This window comes from Ips typographus, linkage group LG8 (assembly GCF_016097725.1).
Source record: "Ips typographus isolate SLU linkage group LG8, UJ_Ityp_2.0, whole genome shotgun sequence".
In the NCBI taxonomy this organism is placed as follows: Eukaryota; Metazoa; Arthropoda; class Insecta; order Coleoptera; family Curculionidae; genus Ips; species Ips typographus.
In genome coordinates this window covers 4028855-4049836 of record NC_138429.1, presented here as the reverse complement: position 1 = coordinate 4049836, position 20982 = coordinate 4028855, and the positions used below count along the sequence as shown (strand labels likewise).

Here is a 20982-nt window from a genome sequence, read left to right as displayed (position 1 = left end):
TTCTTGAAAGATCAAATGTATTTATCATTCATTCAGCGGATAGATGTTGACTTTTGCTTTAAAGTAAAAGTCAATAACATATTCAGAATGTCAATATTTTAATAAAATTTCTCTATATTCAAAAGGGAAGGAAGATTACGCTTTCTTCATACTAAAAAGTTTTTAATTCATCAATGCCTAAAGCTCTGCTAATCTTCCTCTGTAATTGCTCTATATTGCTCAGTGATTTTTTCAGTGAAATGTCTGTGTTTAGTCATGTTAAGTTGGTTTGGTGTGTTCTGCTGGTTCTCCGGTATAGTGACATAACCATAAAAATGGCCTTTTTGTATTAGAATCAAAATGCAACCAGAAATTCCATGTACATCAGTAGACAGTCACTAGCCCAGAGAACCAGCAAATTGTCGAAAATATACTGAAAAAATGAGCCTCTAAAAATAATTTTCAAACAGTGTAAAAAGCCTAACTTGTATTTCGTTTTAGAATAAATTTGAATAATCAGTGCAGAAAGTAATATTTTTCGTCACTTTATCTTGAACTTTCTCATCGACTTTGGTGTTTGGTGGGCTATCAAATTTTCAGAATTCTGCTCCTTACAGTTCTTCCATAAGCTGGATACAATTGGTCGTATATGAAAGTTCGATTAAAAGAGCTTTTGAACTAAGTGGCGTACGCCACTGTGTACAAAAGCTCCAGTTAATACCCACGTTTCATTAACATACAGTCGGTGTCATCGGCAAAAGCGTAGTCGCATACAAAGCACTCTAGTTACGTAGCAAGGCGCAACGAATCGAAGAAGACGCCCTCCTCCCCCTTCCCGTAAAGCTCTGGTATCTATACCCCCTCTTCCCTTTTCGACCGATTAAACAGAGTGTTTATCGAGTGTAGACAGTGCACGGTGGCAGCCATTGTAAAGTTCTAGGCCACCAATCATTATTGCGGCAAGAGTTGGAATTGCGTTGCTTGGCAACTCTTGTCTTGCTCTCGATAACGGTTAGGGACAAAAGGTGCCAGGACGCAGGCGCCGTCGAGGGGACGCGGACGTCGTCCTCGAAGTATTTTAAAAGCCTCTGATAACCGGAGCTTTTCTATAGCCTACGTCGAATCTGTTGTTCTGATTAGAGAAAATTGATTCTGAAAAGTTGACAGAAAACACGGTTGGAGAATACGATGTTATTCATTTAAAATAGAGGAGTAATATGTGAAGAGCCCTGACTAGACAGACCTAAAAAGTAGTGTTAAAAGCTTTCACCATTATCACAAAAACTCTAAAATCAGCAAAACGTGATTGTATTACATTTACTGAATTATTACACGTTTATTTTACGTTTTACAGTAACCTTATTTTATAACCGATTTCTTAAAAAGTAAAATCAAGCAACATTTTTACTTTAATTTTAACGTTTTCCAATCTACCAAAATCAACGCAAATAGTTTACGTTTCTTTGACATAGTGGTGCTTCTTGGGTAATAACGTTGAATTACATCTGCAAATCAACGTTGCTGTTGTATTTATTGGGACATTTTTAGGGTAAAATTTGTATTTGTTTCAGATTGTTCTTAACTCGATGCATCGTTACCAACCTAGAATCCACATTGTAAAATGGCGCGAACACTCTGGACCAATAACAGATTTGGAACAGGAACAATACAGGACGTTCGTGTTTCCAGAGACGGTTTTTACGGCAGTCACAGCTTATCAAAATCAATTAATCACCAAACTGAAAATCGATTCCAACCCTTTTGCTAAGGGATTTAGGGATAGTTCCAGACTGACGGATTTTGATCGGTAAGTTTCCACTAAATTAGAAAGGATCGATTGGCTGAGAAAGCGCAACATAAATTTGTTGACAGTTATAAAATTCCTAATTAAACAATTAATTACTAGCCGGTTTTATTGTACGAATCCGGGGTGGTCTGTGCGGTGATTAAATCCTCCTACTTTTTAATTAGTTTGTCTCTTAATATAGCGAGTAATAGCTTTGAATTAGTTACAGCAGTAGAGTGATTTTACAGTACTAAAGCTTGTTTCCAACGGGTTTTACCCGTTGTTTTATTAAAGAAAGTTTTCTAATTGCTGTTTGAAATAGTGACGGTATTTGTCAGAGAACAGAATATAAAAGAAAATGATACCTTAGGAAAATCGTAACATTTAAAAATACAATTTGTCCTGATTGTATTAATCTAGAAATTCCAGTGAACCAATTTTTATGAAAAAGCATTGCACTTTTTGAAAATATTGAAAAATGTTTTAAAATGAAAAAAAGGTGAAATAAGCAAAAAGCAGATTGATCTTAGTCACGATTCTAGAAATTCCAGAGAATCACTTTGAAAACACACTTTTTAAAAAATGGAAAAACAGGGTAAAAATTCCCAGTTAAGAAAAGCAAATATTAGATGACTAACAATTCCAAAGAACCAGTTTCCATAAAAACCATTTGATAATTGATAAGTGACAATGACCAATTGAAAATTACAAATTGATTTTTATGACTCTAAAAATTCCAAAAAAAATTGAGGAATGTTCAGTTTTTCAGAAAACATCATTTAATTCAGAATCTGCTAGAAAATAGGGTCTAATTTAAAAAAAAGTTGATGATGATTACTAAAAACTTAAAAGATTACTTAAATGTGATGTTGTCATGTTTTAAAGGGGAAAAAATCTCAATTACTCTGAATTATCTCATAACATTAAAAACTTTTGGTATTTCCGCCAAACTTCTTTCTGAACTAAATCACAAAAAAATAAAATAAAATCACAAATAAAGCTCTAATCAAAAATGTAAAAAAGAAAAACGAAAGTTGATGATAGTAATCAACAAACGAATGATACTCAAATATGATACTGCCATGTTGTAAAGGAGGAATGGTAAAAAGTGTCATTTATTTTCAATTATTTCATCCTGAAACAAACTAATTAACAAAATTACGTTGTTTTTATTACCGTTTTCGAGATCCCCATACTTTACAGACGAATTTGTGATACCCTGAAACTGACTGAACACAAGTTTTACTAGTTTCGCACTAAACTTGCTAGTTGAAAATGGGATTTTTGACTGAAATGACAGGCAAAGGTGACAACTGACACTTGACAAATGAAGAAAAATAAAAACTTTCCCAGCAAGGTCGTTTTTGGAAAGTTTTCGTTTCGCTTAGATTCTTAAAAATGCAGAATGACAATATTTCCAACTCTTTCAAGAATCTAATTTTCAAATTCCTCTGCTGGGCCTGAAGTAAATGTTTTCTTTTACGTTTAAGAGAACAGTTATTACCATACCATTGCATTATGTTACAAATTTACTTGTACTTGTCAACCAACAGACTTTTAAGGTTGTAAACTTGCAATTTAAAATCTGTGACGAAAACTACTCTTATTTCATTAATTTTGATTGGACTGGACTGACGAAAGGCCTTGTTAATAAGCAAGTCAGAGTAATTGGCGTGTAACAATACCTTCTCTTTTATATCACATTTCGAAACGTTGCAATTCTATTGTTTTGGATGGTTGCATAAATTCCACACTCTCTCTCCCGAACGCAGGCTCAATTTACGGTGCATATACGTCTTAATGACACTAAACTACCTTTAGACGAAGCCGCAAAGGCGAAAAAAGCCAAATGGTAGTTAATACTCAATATTTAAAGCCGTGTAGGTCTGTCTTTTTGTTTTCGTCAATTACGTTGGCAAAAGCGTTCGCCGCCTCCAGCCCGAGCTCATTTCAGTTATGATAGAATTTAATTTACCTGTTTTGAATGTTCGGTGCTCGGAGGCGGTGCCGGACACGCCGCCCTGTAATTTCGGACAATCGGTGTCTTCACGAGAGCCGCTTTGATGATATAATGAAACCTGCATTTTCTCACACCTCAGGTAGTGTTTTCCCACTTATTTTCTGGCTGTAGTTCGTCTTTAATTAGCTCTACGCCCGAACGGAGCACCTATCTACTGCTACGACCAAATGGCCCATCAAGGCTTATTATCACCTTTGCGTCACTGGTGGTCACTTTTTTTTTTTGTTAATCAATTGATAATGAGTATATCAAGAATGGTCTCAAATATATAACAATTTTGTATTAATATCGAGAGGTAAATCGCCGAAGTATTTTGGTGTAGATAGAATGACAGTATTACGAAGCATTTTCAGGTATTTTCCAGGTATTTATCATTTTGACGCATTATATGAATATTTCAAAAAATTTATGTGGTATTTTTATTAGAATTTTGAGCAAAATAAAGCCTCTTTCAAGGGAAATTTGCGATATTTTAAGGCATTCGTTGCAGTAGACTTTGCAGTAGTATCAAAATAACTAAATGGACTGAAAATTTAACAGAATAGCCCAAGCAATATTCATTACCAATTATTATAATATTTTAGTAATTTTTCAAAGTTGGAACTACATTTTTAAGATCACGTGACTGTTTTTGACAGGTGTCAACTGAACTTTACAGTGTTGCAAGCTCTAAAATTGCATAATCAAAGTTACGTTACGTGTCTCTTTAAATTTAGAGTATTTTGCCAAATTTTTAAAATTTAAACTTTATTTTAAAGGTCACGTGATTAATTTTGACAGATGTCAACTGGCCTTTACGGTGTTGCATGATCAAAAATTCCATTTCTAAAGTCACGTGACGTGGATTTTGCAATTCCAATTTTTACAACTGTCTAAATTTAATTTATCAATTTTCCAAAGTTTAAACTGCGTTTTGAAGGTCACGTGACTGTTTTTGACAATGTCAACTGGCCTTTACATTGTTGCAAACTGAAAAATTGAATTATCGAAGTCACGTGACGTGTATTTTGCAATTTCAGTTTTTACAACTGTCCAAATTTTATTTATCAATTTTCCAAAGTTTATACTGCGTTATGAAGGTCACGTGACTGTTTTTGACAATGTCAACTGGCTTTTACAGTGTTGCAAACTGAAAAATTTAATTACCTAAGTCACGTGACGTGTATTTTGCAATTTCAGTTTTTACAACTGTCCAAATTTTATTTATCAATTTTCCAAAGTTTTTACTGCGTTATGAAGGTCACGTGACTGTTTTTGACAATGTCAACTGGATTTTACAGTGTTGCATGCTCAAAAATTTAATTATCAAAGTCACGTAATGTAATTCTTACAATTTTACCACTGTCTAAATTTAAAATACCAATTTTACAACTATTTCTTTTAAATAATAGGTGTTTTGTTTGTGCGTTTGTTTGACACGTGCTAACTTGGTTACTATGACAGTTAGAAGATTTGCTCAAACGTGAAAATGTAACCCGTAATTTTAGACAACCATACGAAAAATATTTTTTCTTTATCAGAATTTGGAAAAACAGTCACCTGACCTTAGAAAATCAATTTTAACCTTTCGGCATAAGGTCAACTCAAGTGTCAAAAATTTGGAAAAACGTTTACGTTGTCACTTAACCTAACCAAAAAATTGTCACGTGACTTTAAAAAATCAATTTTAGGTTTTTGGATCTTCAAAATTTGGAAAAGCATCTTTTAACCTGAGAAAGTCATTTTTATTAGTCTTTATCACACTTTGACAAGAGTCAAATTGTAAAAGCAGGCATGTTACTTAATTAATCGGACCAAAAAACTGTCACGTGACAAAAAAAAGAGTTTTTCAGGATATAACCGTCATTTGTCACTTTAACCTGTCAATTCAGTCAATAATCGCGTTTTCCACTGGCAAGTCTAGTGCAAAACTAATGTTCTTATCTTTTATCTACCAAACTTAAAGTAAAATAATTGAAATTCAAAAATAATTAGTAAAAAATACAAATAATATAAATGCCTACTAAACAATTATGTTGGATTAATTTGAACATAACCTAGCCTAATCTAACTTATAATTGAAGAGTTCCTCAGTTTTGCCCAACTTTTACATTAATGCCAGTTTGCTCAGTATTATTATTAAGTAGCATTTATGGTATCTTAAGGAAACCAAAAGTTGCTGGCAACATTGCATTTTAAGTACTATGATTGTTCACATGTGCAGAATTGTGTGCGTAAATTTGAGCACTGTTGGTAGTTTGTGATTGGTCAAAAAAAAATCAACAAGCTGAATTTGAACAAATTTAAAAAAGTAAGTTGATTTAAAAAAAAAAGATTACCCTTAAATAACATTTACTGGTATTTTTTGCAAACAAATTACCCACCTAAATTCCACTTTATGTTAATTATTTCGTTTGGTTAAACAATATTCTGTCTGAAAACAAAAAAATTGTCTTCAGGAAACAGTTCTTCAGGTTACACCTAAAGTGGTTATAACAATCAACCACAGGTACCAACCCAAAAATTTATTATTTTCTAAATGACTATAGTTGTGTCGGCAATTTAAAACCGATTTGTTTTCTTTTTCTGTCGGAACTTCAAATTAAAGAACCACCTCTAAAGACAATTTAACTTGGGACGTGTCATTACCACCGCCCAAGAAGTATAACATTCCAAACTGATGGGCTTCTAAACAAAACCTTGACGAATCCCAAGCAAGCATTATTAACTCATTGCCAATAATGTTTTCCCATAATAAACCCCCTTAAAAAAAAAAGTGGTATCCGGTTAATGAGAAGCGTGTAAATTTGGCACAGTTCAACTAACATGGTTCTTCCATTAATTATTTTCTTTGGTGGTTCGTTCACCAATCTAAAAAAATTAAATTAACCACGGGTCATTACTAATTACATAGCAATTTCAAAGCGATTTGTTTTCTTTCTCTGTTGATGTCGGAACAGCGACTTAATTATAAGCTGAGAAATCGGTCTACACCTTTATTGGATACATTTTTAGCTATTTTTTGTTTGTTTTTTTCTCACTGTATAAAACAAAAAATAAAGTATTTCTCAATGAAATTTTTAGAAGCACCAATAAATGATATTTTTTAGTATTCTTAGAGATTAAATAGTGATGAGTTAGTGATGGATTCAGTGGCAAAAACAGATTTTTATTAATCACTCTAAATGTGTCGTTTTTGAGATATTGAATGTTAAACATTGGAATTTTCACTATTTGGAAGGTTGAAGATTCATTCATATTGAAGAGCAAAACGGTTTACATGTTCATCTATCTTACTTCTTCTCAAATTTTGAGTATTTTCTTGTTTTTTTGAAAATTTTGAAATACTATCATGGTAGATCTCAAAAAAGTAACATGTAAACCGTTTTGCTCTATCTTCAACCGTTCGCTTGCTATAGTCTTCTAAGTAGTGAAAATCTAATGTTCAACAGTCAATATCTCGAAAACGACAACATCATCTTGTACAAAACACATATCATTTTTTAAGTAGAACACCCTGTATTTGAGCACTGCATCTTATTCACCTGTCAATTTTCTTTAACTTTCATTAAGATGTCTTTATGTAATTTTTCGCATGTTTGAGAGTTATCTAAATTTTTCTGAACAATTTAGCAACCAAATATGGGTTAGGCTAGGTTTGAAAGTTGAACTGAACTAAAAGCTGATTTAGATGCAGAATTTTACAAGAAATTCTGCATCAACTGCATTCTGGATAAGTTGTGCTTTTTGATGATGCCAACATGACTGAATTTTTGTATTATTATTATTTTTACTAATTTATTATTACTTAGAGCACCTTTTCTTACTCAATTATTTTATTATGTTCCAACGGTTGCAATTTAAATTATATTAATTTTTTTATTTTTTTTTGCAGAGAACCAATGGACAGTATTTTCATGGATCAGCACTTTTTGAGATCCTCACTCCGTCTGTACACCGGTGAAGCAATCGATGCAGAAAACAACAACGCAAATTCCCTTTTCTCCGCTGCCATGGTAGAAAAAGCGCGTGCGCACCTTCAGTTGTGGAACCGAGCGGGCGCAGCCTCAGCGTACAACCCCAGCGAATTGCACGCTTTCTTAGTAAATAGCTCCAACCCTCAAATGTTTCTGGGTCAACGGCCTGGCGTTCCTCTATTAGGGGGCCATTTGTATTCGGGAAGTCCTTGGCAAACTCCAATCCACCAAAGTCTCCCCCCTGGTTTGTTGGGGGCCCGACCTCAGATCACGCCTCCTCCAGCTTCGACTCCAAGTTCATCAGGATCGCCCAGCCCTACTTCGATAAGCACATCACAGTCTGAATTGAGACTTCCCAAACCGGTTTTTCCTTCGACTTTACATCATAGATTTAGTCCTTATGCTACTCCTTTGATACGATCAGTTGCGTCTTCCTTAAGTCCAACAGGTTCGCGGACGAGTCATTGATTAGGATATCTTCAAAACTGGTACTTAACAGCCCAAATTATTCGTTGAATGCTAAGCCAAAGAGTCAGCTTCTATGACAAGAACACTGTAAATTTTAGTGTATTCTTATTACGATGTAAAGATGTTAGGTTATAGGATGTAATTTATTGTAGGTTAAAGTATTGTTTAGTTAAATGAAAGACCAGTATTATTGATGAATTACTATACTGACATAGAAAAGTGTTATTTTGTAGTTCCTTTCCAAGTTTCCTGCGAATTTACCGAAAGCTGTTACGGTGCAATAATTATTATTGTTTTTTTTGGGTAAATACACAAAAACGTCACTTTTTAATTCCTCCAGAATTGTACATTTTTCCTATAACTTTAGTTTTCACGTTAACTTTTTTTGTACTTAGTAATGTTGTAAAGTTACTGTTGTTTTGCATAATATAGTCAAGTGGAATGTAAATTATTTAAATAAAAGTATTAAATATTACATTATGTGTGCGTTATTATGACAAACTTTCAACTAACATTAAAACAAGAATGTAACATCAAAAATTAACATAACCTATTATGTTTAGGGACCAGTCGGCAGTAGCAGGAAAATAGGGGGCTATTTCAATTTTCCGCTTATTGGCGTTGTGCCCCTTTTTACTGCTAATTTAAATCTCGATTTAAAGTGAACTGGAACGGCTATTATAATAAATCAGGACCGACCCTCTTATGCAGTCCCTCGCCTTTTGGGGTTGGATGCGGAATTTGTTACAGAGAAATGCTTCGTATATTATTTTTGGCCGGAAACGGATTGGTTTCAGTCGATAAAATGTGTTTTAAATACAGTTTTCAGAAGCATATTACTTAACTCGCGTAAGATAGAAGATAATCATAGATTTGTTTGTCCAACCAAATTGATTATCCACTAATTGTTTCATCAATTCTGCAGTCATTCTACTGTGCTCCATCATTTCAAGGTATTTTAGAGTTAACTTACCTACTGATGATCCAAAATTGGTTGAGCATTCCAATTGTCAGTGGAAGTTTCCAGTTCTTGATATGAAATTTGACACCAATCACGCCAGGCAATCTGGTCAAGTCTTAATTGAGTCTTTTGATAGCAGATTGACACCCTTGATTGCTTTTCACCAAAGTTGTGTTTCTCTGGTGTAGTTGTTGTTATTGCTTGACACTTTAGTGTTTGACACTTTTTGCTTCTGGTGTTGTTTAGGTGGAACGTTTTGATCAGTTGATGGTATTTCAGTCAATTTAAGCAGTAACATACCAACATCACAACTGGGTTCAATAGCATAAAGAGCTCAATTACAGTGTGATTGAAATAAATCATTGTGAGCAGATTACTAGAAGAGGACTGATCAACTGGTGTGTCTAAGAATTTCCTCAAAATCTAGTCTCTACTCCAATGCTTTCCATTGGTTCTCTTTCTTGAGAAGATTATATAATAACCTGTGGATTTCAGTGTTAGGGCAGGTCGTAGGGATTTGGGGGATTGGGATTTCTGACAGTGTTGACCAGATGGACGGTTTGTACTTGCAAGCAAGATACTCTACAAAATTAAAATGCAAAAGCAGATATTTAAAAAGAGGTTGGTTTGGTAATAATGGCAAAACTCCTAAAGTCAATAAACTCTTGATTTATAAATAAGTATGATATTGAAACTGCATACAGAGAACATGATGCAAAAATGTCCAGGAGAAGAAAAATGTGGATTTCAGATCTAACTGAAATGTAAGTCAAATACTTATCCACTTTAATGTGTGTGAACAGTCTTTTAAAATACAGAACGAATAGTTAACTTCTTTTTTTCAAACTGTGTTTCTGGCAGTTCAAATTTTGACCCAACTTTTCTCCTTGACTCTGTCTAATTTTGTAGTGTTTTATTTATGTCATTGGATAGAAAATTTAATGGGGATTTCAAAAATGTGCTTAAAACAGTCATTTTCTCAGTCCAATAGTTGTTTACAGGCGATTTTGTCCTTGACTGTCCGTTCAAACTTTCTCGCAGATCGAACTTTCACACCTATTTTTCTTCCTGACTGTACTAAATTTTGTAGTGTTTTTTTTCAGTTTATCGGATAGAAAATTTAATGAGGATTCCAAAAATGTGCTTAAAACAGTCATTTTCTCACTTCAAGTGGGTTTTACAGGTGATTTTGTCGGTGACTGTCCTTTCAAACTGTGTTTCTCGCAGATCGAACTTTCACACCTATTTTTCTTCCTGACTGTACTAAATTTTGTATTGTTTTTTTTCAGTTTATCGGATAGAAAATTTAATGAGGATTCCAAAAATGTGCTTAAAACAGTCATTTTCTCACTCCACGTGGGCTTTACAGCAGATTTTCTCCCTAACTGTCCTTTCAAACTGTGTTTCTGGCAGTTCAAATTTTGACCCAACTTTTCTCCTTGACTTTATCTAATTTTGTAGTGTTTTTTTTATGGCATTGGATAGGAAATTTAATGAGGATTCCAAAAATGTGCTTAAAACAGTCATTTTCTCACTCCAAGCGTTGTTTACAGGCGATTTTGTCACTCTCTGTCCAATTAAAATGCAAAAGCAGATATTTAAAAAGAGGTTGGTTTGGTAATAATGGCAAAACTCCTAAAGTCAATAAACTCTTGATTTATAAATAAGTATGATATTGAAACTGCATACAGGAAACATGATGCAAAAATGTCCAGGAGAAGAAAAATGTGGATTTCAGATCTAACTGAAATATAGGTCATACACTTAATGTGTGTGAACAGTCTTTTAAAATACAGGACAAATGGTTACCTTATTTCAAAAAGCTTTTTGAATTCAAATAATATCAAATCAAACTAACCTTAAAAACAGTTGATAGTTTGTAGATTGTACAAAAAAGCAGTTTTTAGCTTGCTGATTTTTTTGACCAATCACAAACTACCAACTATGCAAATGCTGCACATGTGACCTTATACGCAAAAATACTAAACTACTGACTCATCCCTACTTTAAATAGTTTTTGGTTGCTCAGAAGTTTGATTGATCGTACCAGTTGAGTTTTTTACGATTTTTTGTTGTATTTCCGTAATTATTGTATAAACATCATCGGTGGTGTAAGTAATGAAAACGATATAAATTGTTTGTATTACGGTGCTTAAACTCGCCATTCAATTAAGTCATAATAGTGTTTTCGAGACACTAATTCACATTTTGCGTTACCAAGTAACTACAATCACGTCAGTTTGTTTAAAGAATTTAAGTGTTGTTTTTTCCCCAATTAACCAAATATGTTTGATGGTAGATGGTTTTTAAAACACACATTCCTTCAGCTTTCAATAACATAGAAAATTACCTTTTCCTACTAAGTTGGAATTTGCTATTTTTATGTTGTCATTCTTTTATAAAAATCCCACTAAATATATTTACATTCCCATCAGTATTAACGACCATCTGACAAAAGATGATTTATGGACAAAGTCAGCTGAAAACCGCACTTTAGGGCAGGTATCAATAAATCCATTGAGGGCAGCTTTACAAGTCAAAAGGCAAAACAAGCCGTATTTACACCCCTTTTTGCCATTACACGCTGCTCAAGTATTCTTAAGGGAGTGAAACCTTTACAACATAAATTACTGGAAGAGAGTCGTAAATTTCCTGAGGGTGGGCATATCCGTAACTAATTTCCTTGCCTGCTGTCAATAGTAGTGTGAATATGGTTGATTTTTTTTAGGGGATTTGAATAGAAAACATGATCGAAAATTTCTACGTTTTAATGAATAAATAAATAATTCCAAAACTTAACAGTCGAGTTATTAAAACTGCACGATGCATATTTCAAAATTAATTGCTGCTGAGGAGTTTTGAATATTAAATCGCATTATCACATTTCTCGCACATATTTCTCGACGGCAATAAAATATTTTTATAATTTGAAATATGTAAATAATATTATCATCCTGGAGATTTATGGTCGGCGCCAATGATATTCCCGAAGAAGGGTCTTCTTTCAGCAATAAAATTAATCTTTAAAAAAAGTCTTTCTTCATGTGGCCCCAGCGAATGACCACATAGGCAAAAGGTAAATCGAATACCAAATGAATATCGACAGTGCCCCCCGCGGATTCCCACAAAACGAGTGTTCGCCTCTCGCCTGCCCCATTATTTTAAACAAACAATAAGTCCTTAAACAGTCTTTTAATAGAGATAAGCAACGCGTTTGTGGCACGCAATAAGGGGCCACACAAGTTGAGGGCGCAGCCTCTAGGCCCATTGTACCAAATTTCCAGTACAAGGACACAAATTGATCTTTATTGCCAAATGTAGGCAGGGCCGGCCTATCGATATAACCGAGATAATCACACGAGTAGTTATACAATTTATATTTCAAAGTAAATGTGGTGATGAAATGTAGTCATTCAATTTGAGTGCACTTTTATGTCATATCCATTAGGAAAGAGTCAAATCCAAATCTTGAGAAAAGACTGTGTTGAAAATCTAAGTCTACATGTACAGCATTTTCGTAAATCTTAGCACTTTGTGCTAAAAGGCAGCTTTTTTTTGGCCAATCACAAACTACGACTTCCTTCTCAACCAATCTTTAGCCAGTCTCTTCTTCATGAGAAAGCTTCTTTCTTAATATATGCAATGCCAGAGTGAAGCTATTTCTACGATTTTTCCTATTTTTCTTCCTGACTGTACTAAATTTTGTAGTGTTTTTTTTTTCAGTTTATCGGATAGGAAATTTAATGAGGATTCCAAAAATGTGCTTAAAACAGTCATTTTCTCACTCCAAGTGGGTTTTACAGAAGATTTTCTCCCTGACTGTCCTTTCAAACTGTGTTTCGGGCAGTTCAAATTTTGACTCAACTTTTCTCCTTGACTCTGCCTAATTTTGTAGTGTTTTTTTTATGCCATTGGATAGAAAATTTAATGGGGATTTCAAAAATATGCTTAAAACAGAATTTTTTTACTCCAAGTGGGTTTTACAGGAGATTTTTTCCCTGACTGTCCTTTCAAAATGTTTTTCTGTCAGTTCAAATTTTGACACCGCTTTTCTCCTTGACTTTATTTAATTTTGTAGTGTTTTCTTATGGCATTGGATAGGAAATTTAATGAGGATTCAAAAAATGTGCTTAAAACAGTCATTTTCTCACTCCAAGTGGGTTTTACAGAAGATTTTCTCCCTGACTGTCCTTTCAAACTGTGTTTCTGTCAGTTCAAATTTTGACACCGCTTTTCTCCTTGACTTTATCTAATTTTGTAGTGTTTTTTTATGGCATTGGATAGGAAATTTAATGAGGATTCCAAAAATGTGCTTAAAACAGTAATTTTCTCACTTCAAGTGGGATCTACAGGCGATTTTGTCTTTGAGTGTCCTTTCAAACTGTTTTTCGCAGATCAAACTTTGAAACCGCATTATTTTCCTCACTGTACCAAATTTTCTAGTATTTTTCTCTGTCTATCGGACAGGAAATTTAATGAGGATTCCAAAAATATGCTTAAAACAGTCATTTTCTCACTCCAAGTGGGTTTTACAGGTGATTTTGTCGCTGACTGTCCTTTCAAACTGTGTTTAAGGCAGTTCAAATTTGGACACCGCTTTTCTCCTCGACTTTATCTAATTTTGTAGTGTTTTTTGATGGCATTGGATAGGAAATTTAATGAGGATTCCAAAAATGTGCTTAAAACACTCATTTTCTCACTCCAAGCGTTGTTTACAGGAGATTTTGTCCTTGACTGTCCTTTCAAACTGTGTTCTGTCAGTTCAAATTTTGACGCCGCTTTTCTCCTTGACTTTATCTAATTTTGTAGTGTTTTTTTATGGCATTGGATAGGAAATTTAAGGAGGATTCCAAAAATGTGCTTAAAACACTCATTTTCTCACTCTAAGCGTTGTTTACAGGCGATTTTGTCCCTCTCTGTCCTTTCAAACTGTGTTTCTCGCAGATCAAACTTTCACACCTATTTTTCTTTCTGACTGTACTAAATTTTGTAGTGTTTTTTTTTCAGTTTATCGGATAGGAAATTTAATGAGGATTCCAAAAATGTGCTTAAAACAGTCATTTTCTCACTTCAAGTGGGGTCTACAGGCGATTTTGTCTTTGAGTGTCCTTTCAAACTGTTTTTCGCAGATCAAACTTTGAAACCGCATTATTTTCCTCACTGTACCAAATTTTCTAGTATTTTTCTCTGTCTATCGGACAGGAAATTTAATGAGGATTCCAAAAATATGCTTAAAACAGTCATTTTCTCACTCCAAGTGGGTTTTACAGGTGATTTTGTCGCTGACTGTCCTTTCAAACTGTGTTTAAGGCAGTTCAAATTTGGACACCGCTTTTCTCCTCGACTTTATCTAATTTTGTAGTGTTTTTTGATGGCATTGGATAGGAAATTTAATGAGGATTCCAAAAATGTGCTTAAAACACTCATTTTCTCACTCCAAGCGTTGTTTACAGGAGATTTTGTCCTTGACTGTCCTTTCAAACTGTGTTCTGTCAGTTCAAATTTTGACGCCGCTTTTCTCCTTGACTTTATCTAATTTTGTAGTGTTTTTTTATGGCATTGGATAGGAAATTTAAGGAGGATTCCAAAAATGTGCTTAAAACACTCATTTTCTCACTCTAAGCGTTGTTTACAGGCGATTTTGTCCCTCTCTGTCCTTTCAAACTGTGTTTCTCGCAGATCAAACTTTCACACCTATTTTTCTTTCTGACTGTACTAAATTTTGTAGTGTTTTTTTTTCAGTTTATCGGATAGGAAATTTAATGAGGATTCCAAAAATGTGCTTAAAACAGTCATTTTCTCACTTCAAGTGGGGTCTACAGGCGATTTTGTCTTTGAGTGTCCTTTCAAACTGTTTTTCGCAGATCAAACTTTGAAACCGCATTATTTTCCTCACTGTACCAAATTTTCTAGTATTTTTCTCTGTCTATCGGACAGGAAATTTAATGAGGATTCCAAAAATATGCTTAAAACAGTCATTTTCTCACTCCAAGTGGGTTTTACAGGTGATTTTGTCGCTGACTGTCCTTTCAAACTGTGTTTAAGGCAGTTCAAGTTTGGACACCGCTTTTCTCCTCGACTTTAATTAATTTTGTAGTGTTTTTTATGGCATTGGATAGAAAATTTAATGAGGATTTCAAGAATGTGCTTAAAACAGTCATTTTCTCACTCTAAGCGTTGTTTACAGGGGATTTTGTCCTTGACTGTCCTTTCAAACTGTGTTTCTGGCAGGTCAAACTTTGACACCACTTTTCTCTTTGACTTTATCTAATTTTGTAGTATTTTTTTATGGCATTGGATAGGAAATTTAATGAAGATTCCAAAAATGTGCTTAAAACAGTCATTTTCTCACTCAAAGTGGGTTTGATGGGTCGATTTTGCCCCTTGTTTCTCGCAGATCAAATTTTTACACTGCTCTTTTTTCTAAATGTACCAAATTTTATAGTGTTTTTTCAGTTTCGTGTGTCCTATGTTGGAAGAGCACAAAGCCAATCAAAAATTTCAAAATTCCAGATATAAATTTAGGATTCAAGATCACAGTTGACTAATGTTCTTTACAAATGTTTTTTTTTTTCATTAATCTTGAGAAATAAAAAAAACCAATCATAAATTAGTAAAAAACCATCTAAACATGCTTTAAGAAATTTGAAATTTCTTGAATTGAATTAAATTTCAAATCATTAAATGTCAATAATCATAAAATGTGTCCTATCCAAACTTAGACCTACACAATGAATTACAACTTTGTGGTAATATGGTTTTCTATTGTGCGCATTTTTTTTAAGTCCGATCCTGTTGTTGTCACAATATAAAGACAAACTTCGGTAAATTATTTGGAAGGATATTGATGAATTTCTTGACAGATGAACTGTGAATCCCGTTGTAGTAAATCATCCGATCGTAAGCTGGAGCCCTGCGGCGAATGCTGTACCGAATGACACGTCGTTAGCTCTCGACACGAATTTCGACGAATTTCTCTCTCTTATGTTAGTTTACCCATTATTGACATCTTAAAATACCATCACGATTTTTTTTATTGCCTAAAACCAGCGCGATTACACCAACTTTGTTAATTACCTACTTTGTACTTACATAGATGCGGGGCCACTAAAACTCCCCTCAGAATTTACTATTTTGTGAAGGCAATATAACATAAACAATTTATAGCTACCTGATAATTCTGACTTTAACTGCCGGTATAAAAGCATATTTTACTTTATGGCTGTAAATTTTCGATTATTAACCAGTAATGGAAAGGGCTCTCGACATCAGACAGGTGGACTTTAATTAAGTTGTAAAAAAGCGGCACTTTCCCGCTTTGGCAGGGTGCTACCATAGCCAAAAAAATCCCCGTTTAAATTTTCTGGTTAAGGCTTATCGATCGTTTCGATCTCCGTATCTTCGAAATCAGTACTTGAAGTGTTATTACTCAAGTGTAAATTATAAAGAAACACCTTGATATAAATTAGAGCTAAAGTTTGCAGAACCTTAAAATGCTGTCAATTTTAAGAGAAGTAGTAGTTATTGTAATAATCGTCAAAAATGTAATTTGGATATTTAAATATTGAGTTTGGTAGTACTTTCTGATAAGGTTAAACTGCAAGTTTTGCAAACGTTGAACCCAGAAAATCACACAAACTGCTTATTGTCGACAAATAATTTCGTTTCAATCATCAAAAAACACTTTAGAAACAACAGAACTATGCTAGAACAAAACGATAGAAAAACTTGAGGAAAAATGTAAAGAGTCTACAAGAAGAATAATACAAAGCATAACTTTTAAGATCATCAAGCTTAAAAACAACAAAATCATAAAAAATATTAAAACCTTGATCAAATGGGACTAACAACTAAATAACTTTGTTAAATCGGCTTTTCAGATGTTTATGAGGACTCAATTAATTGCAAACAAAATACTGACCTAAATTTTAATTAAACGTCCAGAAAACGTTATATTTATTTAGAGTAATACCATAATTTTGAAAAAAAAAACGCTTAAAAAGCAAAATCATTTTCCTCAAAAAAGCATAAAAATCTGTAAAAAAGCACAAAACTCTTTCAGAGACAATCGGAAATTCTTACACGGTTCTAGGATTTTTTGGAAGTTTCTAGACATTTTTGATATCTTCTGGTAGCTTTTAGACTAGTTGAAAAGCATTTTAAATCTTTTAGACCCTTCTAAATGCTTTTGGAAGCTCCTAGAGTGTTTTGAAAGAATTCCGACTGCTTTAGAAGCATTTTGGAGTTTCTGCAGTGTTTTAAAACCTTGTTAGACTACTTTAAGAGCATTTGGAAGGTGTTTGGACAGTTTAAAGAGCCTTTAAGGTTCTGGTTTAAGGCATTTGAAACCTTGTAGACGTTTGAAGCTGTTAAACTGCTCTAGAAGCATACGGAAGCTTTTAGACTGTCTTGAAATATTTTGAGAGCTTTTAGCATTTGGAAGCTTTAGTAGTTCTAAAAGCTTTTGGAAGCTTCTGGGCTAGTTTGTTAGCTTTTGCAAGGCATTTTAGAGCTTCTTTAGGAGTATTTGAAAATTTTTTCGTCAATTTAAGTTTGTAAATTGATACTTATACGTTTTGCAGCATGTTTTTGTCGTTCAGAAGCCTTCAATATAGCAAAACTCAATATTACCACTTAGGACCCACTGGCCTACTGTGCGACGTTACAGAACCAATAAGATTACGTCAAAACTCTTGCGTTTTTTGTCAAAGCAGTTATTAGTTTAGTTTATTTTTAAAATTTGAAAACTTGTTAAAAACTTGCTAAACCATACCAAAATAGCAGTAAATAAGCACAAAAAACTAAAATAAGCTCAAAAAGAAGAAAAAAGCATGAACAAAATCTGTCAAATGGTTACTTTTATCATTTACAAAAAGGTAAATTTCTAGAAATCCGGACTAGTTATATTTTTGTCTCATTAACTTTAACTGTTCGATATTCTTAAAAATCTTAAATATTAGATTAGTCTCTTTATTTTAATAGTAAACATTCAAAAATGTTTGTGAAAAAAAAAGAGTTTTTTGTGTTCATCCATAAATAAGGATAATTAGAGGCGCCAGAATTGCCTTAACTGAAAAAACCATCAAGACTTAAAAAAGTCTTACAACATGTAAAACCACCAAAATCTCGTAAAAAAGATGAAAAGGAAATTGTTTTCTTTTGTAATCATTTTTCTCTCAAATGCAAATTCTATCAAAATTTACAGACATACAGCAAAAGAAAATGAAGTACAACAGTTAAAAGTTAGTGAGATTTAAGGCATAAGAAACACTTTCTGACCATACAGCGAAGAAAACACAAAAATATGTGAAAGTTGACAAAAAGATGACAAAAACACTTTGTTTTACTATACCTTGAGATGCTATTAGCATACTGATAAACAAATTTTATGGAAAATTCATGCGTAAATCACAAACTACAAACAGTGTGGTGATTTACGCAAATGCTGCACATATTCTTTCTTGGCTCTATAACAATTTTAATTGCATTTTTTTAGTTTCCCATTACTGGTTTTGAGAAAAAACCAAAAGGAATTCCTGGTACTATATTACAGTTCCTAATGCTAAGTAGGTAGTCATGATAAATGACTTGTCGCTTCTTTTTCAGTTCTTTTTTGCACCCTGTGCCTACTTTACCATAATATCTGACCCGCACAGTATAAAAACATGCACTAATAACAACTTAATTGCCTCGCACACAGGTGCGCATAACTGGACATTATACAGGTCAAACCTAGTACATATTTTCAGAAATATAAATTTGAACGTCTTCACATACCTTACCATCCTAAACGGAAGTTAATAACCCGTATGCTAGTTCTAAATATCATATTTAAATAACGAGCTGTTGTAAATGGTTATTTTGCAACCTCGATCAAATAGGGGTATACTAGGTGTGAATCGTTAATGACAACCGCACTAACAATGACCATTAATATGATATCTAATTGAACCGAAATAATTCTCATTGGAAACATATTACACTTTGTCATATTTTTTTTGCTTTATGCAGTCATTACGAAAGTACAGGTTACTGATGCGAAAGCGCTTATTGAAACAATTTTCATCGAGTCCGAGGTAATTTGCCAAAGATGACATGTACGCAAGTAGCCAGTAAGGTAAACACGTTTTCAATTTAACCGTAATTGTTTAGTTCCTGCAATTATCCTCATGCGAGAGATTTTTTTTCTTTTCCTCTGTAACATTTTAACTGTTATTGTAATGCATATCAATTTACTTACTTGCTAAACAAACGCACACATATCAAGTAAATTACATGACTTTTTATGGTTGATAGGTGCGGGTATCTAATAAATTTTTGAAATTTTTACGTTGAGAGTTTCAAACTGTTTTAATTAATTTCCCTTATTAGTTTGCCTAGTTTAGTGTTGTTTTATTGATAGGGGAATAATAGTAAAATTGTCTTATCAAGACTATGCAATCGATGTTCATAACTATACAATGCAATATACTAAGTATTTCAGAATGTAGTTTTGATCAGTATTATGTCTATAAAAGAGAAGAATTTTTGATTAGACATTTTTATCTGTAGCACTGTAGAAAGAGCTGATAAATCATTATTTCCTTAAAGCTTTGTATAAAAAATAAAAATTAATATTTGTTGTATGAACATCACTTTACAGTACTTGTCAAACGATATTAGTCGATTTAAACATATTTTTAATGGTAAGTGAAGAAAATCCAAAAACTTGAATTAATTGCAAAATTATGAAAGCAAGATAAGTGTATTTTAAATATATGAAAAGGCAAAAACAGCAACTTTTCTAAATGTCGTTTGAGAAGTATGTACTGTCAATTGAGATTAACATAAAAAGAAAACTAGAAAAAAAAAAAAAGACAGAAACTCTAAAAAAAGTCAAAGTCAACTAATTTTGATAAAATTTTGACAGTTGACAAAGTTTTACAATTGACAATGTAATTGTCAAAGTCATGGAGGTATAAAACGTAGTTAAATTACTTGGAATGGTTCTGTTGTGTTTTAAATCTTTACAGCTCTATGGAACGGATTTTGACCGTTGACAAGGACAGACTGGAATATTAGTCAAGTAAACCATACTACTTTGCAAACAATCATGGAGGTATATAAAATACAGTTAAATTCCTAATGAATGGTTCTGTTGTGTTTCAAGTATGTTTTATAACTTTACAGTTTTATGGAACGGAATTTTAAACACTAAGGACTCGAATACTCATAAAATAAACCATACTACTATTCAAACAGTCATGGAGGTATTAAACCCAGTAAAATTCATTTGGAATGATTCTGTTGTGCTTCAAGTATGTTTTATAGGTTTACAGCTTCATGGAACGGACTTTCACAGTTGAGACTGAAAGGTGAAAGGACAGACTCGAATAATCATCATATAAACAATACTGCTTTGCGTCATGAAGGTATGAAACGCGCACTTATTGCTTTTCAAACCATCGTGGAGGTGTAAAACACAGTTAAATTCTTTTGGAATGGTTCTGCTGTGTTTCAAGTGTGTTTCGTACCGTTACAGCTTGATAGAACGGATTTTGACAGTTGACACTGAGAGGACAGACTCGAATATTTATGAAATAAATCAAACTGCCTTGCAAACAGTCATGGAGGTATAAAACGCAGTTAAATTATTTTGAATTAATTCATGCTTTTTGACATTTTGACATTTAACAATTTTGTAGTGTTACATCAGCAAAAACAACCACTTATTAAACTATAAAATTAATGTTTGATTTGTTGGTTACATTTTTTACAAAATGGGCATTTTTGGGTATGTCATTCCGGAGAACCAGCGAACCTGTCAATACTA

The 20982-nt window shown here is 33.3% G+C and overlaps 1 protein-coding gene across 1 annotated transcript in view; it reads left to right on the top strand.

Moving 5' to 3' along the window:
* LOC145732592 (T-box transcription factor TBX20-like) overlaps positions 1–8684 on the top strand; it is a 47372-nt gene extending 38688 nt beyond the window's left edge. The window contains exons 4-5 of the mRNA XM_081984945.1: positions 1551–1786; positions 7660–8684. Coding sequence (XP_081841071.1) covers positions 1551–1786; positions 7660–8209 — 786 coding nt within the window. The 3' untranslated portion in view covers positions 8210–8684. The remainder of the gene's footprint in view (positions 1–1550; positions 1787–7659) is intronic.
* Positions 8685–20982: the final 12298 nt, after the last annotated feature.